This window comes from Ipomoea nil, unplaced genomic scaffold, assembly GCF_001879475.1.
Source record: "Ipomoea nil cultivar Tokyo-kokei standard unplaced genomic scaffold, Asagao_1.1 scaffold0176, whole genome shotgun sequence".
In the NCBI taxonomy this organism is placed as follows: domain Eukaryota; kingdom Viridiplantae; phylum Streptophyta; class Magnoliopsida; order Solanales; family Convolvulaceae; genus Ipomoea; species Ipomoea nil.
Genome location: NW_017616604.1, coordinates 2,126,770 through 2,132,674, shown reverse-complemented (window position 1 = coordinate 2,132,674; position 5,905 = coordinate 2,126,770). Strand labels below are relative to the sequence as shown.

At 45.2% G+C, this 5,905-nt stretch overlaps 1 protein-coding gene across 1 annotated transcript; it reads left to right on the top strand.

The window, feature by feature from the left end:
- Positions 1-3,507: 3,507 nt before the first annotated feature.
- Positions 3,508-5,092, top strand: LOC109177055 (chitotriosidase-1-like). The gene is made up of 2 exons (XM_019326393.1): positions 3,508-4,671; positions 4,936-5,092. The coding sequence occupies exons 1-2, from the start codon at positions 3,585-3,587 to the stop codon at positions 4,956-4,958; spliced, it is 1,110 nt and encodes a 369-aa protein (XP_019181938.1). The 5' UTR covers positions 3,508-3,584; the 3' UTR covers positions 4,959-5,092.
- The last annotated feature ends 813 nt before the right edge of the window (positions 5,093-5,905 follow it).

The window sequence follows — 5,905 nt, the reverse complement described above, 5'->3', positions numbered from 1 at the left end:
CAGATGGTCTCCACGCGGCATTCTACCAACATGAGTGGGCTACTGTAGCAGAAAGTGTCTACAATCTGGTAAAAACGGCCTTTGAGACGGGTACTTTATCGGAAGGCATTAATGCCACCCTGCTGGTCCTAATCCCGAAGACCGCCGTGCCCGAGACTATCAAGCAGTTTAGGCCCATTAGCTTGTGCAACGTTCTGTATAATGTAGTGACTAAGACCATTACGAACAGGCTCAAGTTTATCCTCCCCAAACTCATTGGGCCTTTTCAGAGCTCCTTCATCCCAGGGAGGCAAATTTCAGACAACGTTATCGTTTACCAGGAAGTGATGCACTCAATGCGGACGAAGAGAGGGAAAAAAGGAATCATGGCCATTAAAATTGACCTGGAAAAGGCGTATGACCGCCTCTCTTGGAGTTTTATTAACGATACTCTTTTTGATGCAGGTTTCAATGAGGCGTGAGCGCGTATTATTATGGAATGTGTACGGACGACTGACATGCAAATTGTATGGAATGGAGCGCGTTTACCTCCATTCAAACCGGGGAGAGGCATTCGCCAGGGGGATGCTATGTCTCCCGCGCTTTTCGTGCTCTGTATGGAGAGGCTCAGCCAGGACATTGCCATAGAAGTAGCAAATGAGAATTGGAAGGGGATCAGGCTGTCTGCTACAGGGCCCACGCTTTCGCACCTATGCTTTGCGGATGATATGGTTCTCTTCTCTGAAGCTTCTTTGGACCAAGTGGCTGTTATGCAGCGGTGCCTGGAACATTTCTGCACAGCTTCGGGTCAACGGCTAAGCTTAGGAAAATCCCAAGTGTTTTTTTCTCGAAATACTAGTCCGGAGCTGGCAGAAGCTATTTCTAACGAGTTGGGCATACCCCGAAGTCCCGAACGAATAACCTAGGGAAGTACCTAGGCGTTCAGTCCTTGCATGGGAGGGTTACGCAGGCCACGTTTTCGGGGCTCATCGAGCGATTGCAATCGAGGCTAGATGGGTGGCGGGGAAAAACTCTAAACTTTGCGGGTAGGGTCACTCTTGCAAAGTCCGTGTTGTGCGTTATCCCTACCTATACCATGCAAACGATGCTAATCCCAAGAGGAATGTGCCAAAAGATAGAGGCTCTGACGCGGCGGTTCATCTGGGGAGGAGATAGTGATTCGCGGAAGCCTAGCTTGGTAAATTGGGACACGGTCTCAAGGGGGAAACAAGCAGGTGGCCTAGTCTTTAGGCGATGCCAAGGCATCAACACGGCTTTCATGGCAAAGTTGGGGTGGCGGATGAGGAAGGAACAAGACCATCTTTGGGTTCGGGTATTGCGTGGAAAGTACTCTACGGCACAGTCCAGCAGAGGATCTTCGAATGCTTGGTGTGGAATCCAAGGGGCGACAACCGTTCTGGAAAAAGGTTTAGTAAGGGTGGTAAGGAATGGTAGAAGTACGCAATTCTGGATGGACGCTTGGGTGCAAGGCCAGAGGCTATATGACCATATGCGGAGACCTGCGAGCCTCCCGGAACTATACGCTACCGTGGCTGACTACTGGGAGAGAGGGAAAGGATGGAAATGGGAGTTGATTACAGGCGTGTTAGACACCGAGTGGCTAGCGAAGATCCCTGCTATCATCCTGATCGACAATGATGCTATGGAAGACGATTGGGGCTGGGAGGGTGAGCCGAACGGGAAATTTTCCATAAGATCGGCGTACGACTCCATGCATACAGAAGACGAAGCTTACAAGGATGGGGATTGGGACATCATCTCGAAGCTTAGGCTGCCAAATAAGATTAGCCATTTTCTGTGGCTGGCTAAACACGGACGGTTAATGTCCAATTCGGAGCGTTTCAAACGTGGATTTACAACTGATAAAATGTGTTCTTTATGTGCAGGGAAACCGGAAACGCTGGAGCACATCTTTAGATGGTGCACGGAGGTCAAGGGATTTTGGGAATGGATCATGCCAAGGCAGGCTGTCGCGGAGCTGAGAGCAAAGACTTTGGGTGAATGGTTGGAAGCAAACTTGAGGGCCACCCACGGCTTACGCGAGGTGGAGGATTGGCCGGTGCTCTTTGGGGTAAGCCTTTGGTGGTGCTGGCGATGGAGGAACGATCGTGTCTTCAGTGACCGCAGCACGACAAATGACCAAAAAGTGGCTTGGGTGCTCGCCCAAAGGAATGAGATTACAATGGCGTTCCAGCGGAGATGGAGCCCGAAGAGTTCGCAGCGAAAGAACAATGAAGCCGTTATGCCTTGGACGAAACCGGAGGCTCGGTGGTTGAAGCTCAACATCGACGGCTGTTGCAAAGGGGCGGGAACAAGAGCGGGCTGTGGAGGCATCCTTCGCGACCACCTCGGGGATTGGGTGCGGGGCTTTACGTCGAACATCGGCTCTTGCTCTGTGGAACACGCAGAACGATGGGCCCTTTTGATGGGAATGCGGATGGCAGCAGGTTGGGGAGTCCGTAAGCTGGTCATCAAGAGCGACTCTTTGAGCACAGTCCAACATTTTACCGGACTTGACAAAGGGATTGCGAGCGGCTGCAATATTCTGAGTTTATGTGCAGAGGAACGCTAACATTTCCAAGCTTTGGTTGTTAAGCATGTGCCTCGTACCCAGAACCAAGCTGCCGACCGTTTAACCGCGACAGCTCTTTCGCACGACCTGGGGACAAGGGAGCTGTGGGATGCACCTCAGTGTCTAGAAGACGTGATCTGGGAGGACAAAGTCGGAGCTAGAACGGGTTGTATTGCCCAGTGCAGTTGAGCGCTCAGCAATCCTTGCTGCTAGCTTTTTTTCACGGGTTTACCACCCTCTTCTTGAAAAAAAAAAAAAAAAAAATTGCAAAACCATTTTCTATCTCCACCGCATATCAATTGGGGATTATTTTCTAATTTGTATTCTCTAAATCTGATTTTAAATTGTATAACTTTGAACCTTGAGGTACATAACTTTTCAGAGTAAGGTGCACAATTTTAGACTTTAGGGTGCATAAATTTGCATTTTGGATAGCATAACTTTGAACCGGTGCATAACATTTCACATTAAGGTGTATCACTTTAAACCTACAGATGTATGACTTTGAATCTTCAGGTGCATAACTTTGAACATTCAGTAAATAACTTCAAAACTTAAAGTGCATAACTTTGTATCACAAGGTGCATAAATTTGAACGTTCAGGTACATGTATAACTTTAAAACTTAAAATACATAACTTTGAACCTTTAAGTGCATAACTTTAAATTGTAGGTGTACAACTTTTAACTCTAAGGAAACTTTAAAACTTAGAACACACAACTTTAAAATTTGAGGTGCATAATTTTGAAATTAATATATATAACTTATTTTTCAGTAGCTATTTTTCTAATTTTCAAACACGCACTAAGTGATAATGATAATCCTATAAACCCGGGCCAATACCTTGACCATGACGTTCTCGGTTCTCCTGACTATTGCTCTCGTACGTGCAATGTTTTCTAATTTGGCGTCTGGTTTGTTCAACCAGGAAACTGATCAGCTTAAGTTACTTACTAGGACGGAAAACAATATTTAAGTTAGTTTATCACCTATGTTGTGATAGATAATAATAATGGCTCCCAAAACTATGTTTAGCTTCTTTCTTCTTTTCCTTGTTGTTGAGTTCCAGACGTCCTTTGGGCAAGATTCAGTGAACGGAGCATATTGGTCGGCAGATGGTGGAATCGCAGCCTCCGACATAGATTCCACTTTGTTCACTCACCTTTTCTGTGCATTTGCCAACGTTGATTCTCAATCCTATGCGGTCACCCTTCCCTCTGATTCCTTTTCGCAATTCACAGCCACAGTTCAGACCAAAAACCCGTCTGTCAAGACCTTGCTATCCATCGGCGGCGGAAATATCGCCGACCCCAACACTTTTCCGGCCATGGCGAGCCAACCCAGTTCCCGGAAATCGTTCATCGATTCCTCCATCGCGGTGGCGAGGTCTAACGGGTTTTCCGGGCTGGATTTGGACTGGGAGTACCCAAGAACGCCGGGTCAAATGGCGGATCTGGGCTCGCTCCTAGATGAATGGCGTGCGGCGGTGGACGCCGAGGCCGCCAGCTCCGGCAAGCCGTCGCTGCTCTTAACGGCGGCGTTTTACTACGCACCCACCATTGTTAACGCGTCGGACGACTCCATTGACTACCCGGTCGAAGCAATAGCGAGAAGCTTGGATTGGGTAAATGCCATGGCGTACGACTTCTACGACCCCAGCTGGTATAAACTGACGCAAGCACATTCTGCGCTCTACGATCCCTCCGGCGGCCCGTTCAGTGGGAGTCACGGGATACAGGCGTGGATAACGGCGGGGGTTCCGGCGGAGAAATTGGTCCTAGGCGTGCCGTTTTACGGGAAAGCGTGGCGGTTGGTTGACGCCGGTAATCCGGGGTTCTTGGTCCCGGCGGACGGGGCGGCAATCGGCGACGGCAACATAGCGTACAAGGATGTAAAGGAATTCATCGCACAAAACGGAGCGACGCAGGGGTACAATTCTACGATTGTGTCGAATTATTGCTATTCTGGGACAACGTGGATCGGGTACGATGATGTTCAATCTATTTCTGCCAAGGTTTTGTATGCTAAGGACAATAGGTTGCTTGGGTACTTTGCATGGCAAGTTTCGCAGGATCTCAATTGGGCACTTTCTCAACAAGGTATGCTTTTCTCTTGTTATAATACATATGTACAGTCATATATGTGTATTCATTCTTTTTTTTTTTTTCACCGTTGGGTCAACACAATCGGTCAAAAACAAAATAATGTAATTTTAATAATCAAATGATATACTTTTTATTTGTGGTTCACACAGCTGTGTGGATTAACAACTAATATTCTGATCTTACTAGCTTATTGGATTGAATGCTGCATGCATATACATATTGGTTATGATATTTAGTCATTTTTGTTGTTTGATGCAGCTAAAGAATCATGGGAAGCATGAAAAGCGTGGCCAAATTCGCAAAAGTCGCGTCTTATACTCTTATGATTATACAACAATAAATCCAAGTTCTTATATGCTTGTACGTTCAATAATTTAATACGGTTAATAATAAGAGACTATTATTACTATTACAATATCGAAGAATTAACTCCATTGTATATACATGTTTTGTAGATATGCATTCCTATCCCCTAGAAAAGGAGCACCAAGAATTTGACTATGCAATTTTATAGTTTTTATTTATAAGATTGGGATATGTTTTCAATATTGAAAGTTTATAATGTAGAAACTGATAACCTCGTAACTGAGCAGCTTAGGACAGATATCAAATTTTGGAGACCGATATGAAATAAAATTAATAAACAAGAGCACCCAATAAATTGATATCACAGTTGGAGAACTCCTCCTATTCTGCGGGGCCAAGTTCGAAAATTAATTTTTTACCAAAGAGTTGTAACATTTTTCATTAATGTCACTATTAAGTAATGCAAGTTAATAGGTTATTTATGGGCATTCTGTTGTGATTTGAAACAGATGTAACGATTTCTGTTACATAATCTATAATGATGGCACGAACATGTGCGTGGTGTCGCTCGTGTCTAGAGATGGGCAAACGCATGTCGCCGCACGTGTGACTATGTCAGGATTCCAACACTCCTTTGCGCACGAGAGCTCGTCCATGCAATCTCCTTCCAAGTTACTGTACTCCAGAATGCATTTAGTCTTCTCCAACAAGTACGTTAGATCAAACTTTGATTAGAAATGCTCCAAACTCCATGATTTCTCACTTATTGTGAGTAGATGTGTCTAGGAACAAAAATCATACAAATAAGTCTCATTTCACACAAGGTTTGGAGCAATTCACAAGCAAAATGGGTTAAACCAATGGGTGAAAATATTTACAATAATAAAGCATTTATCATTACTAATCATAAATATTTTAATAC

Bases quoted from the DNA above. Each gene is read 5' to 3' on its own strand.
- LOC109177055 (XM_019326393.1), top strand. From the start codon at position 3,585: ATGGCTCCCAAAACTATGTTTAGCTTCTTTCTTCTTTTCCTTGTTGTT. The intron at 4,672-4,935 runs GTATGCTTTTCT...TGTTTGATGCAG, and splicing joins TTGGGCACTTTCTCAACAAG to CTAAAGAATCATGGGAAGCA.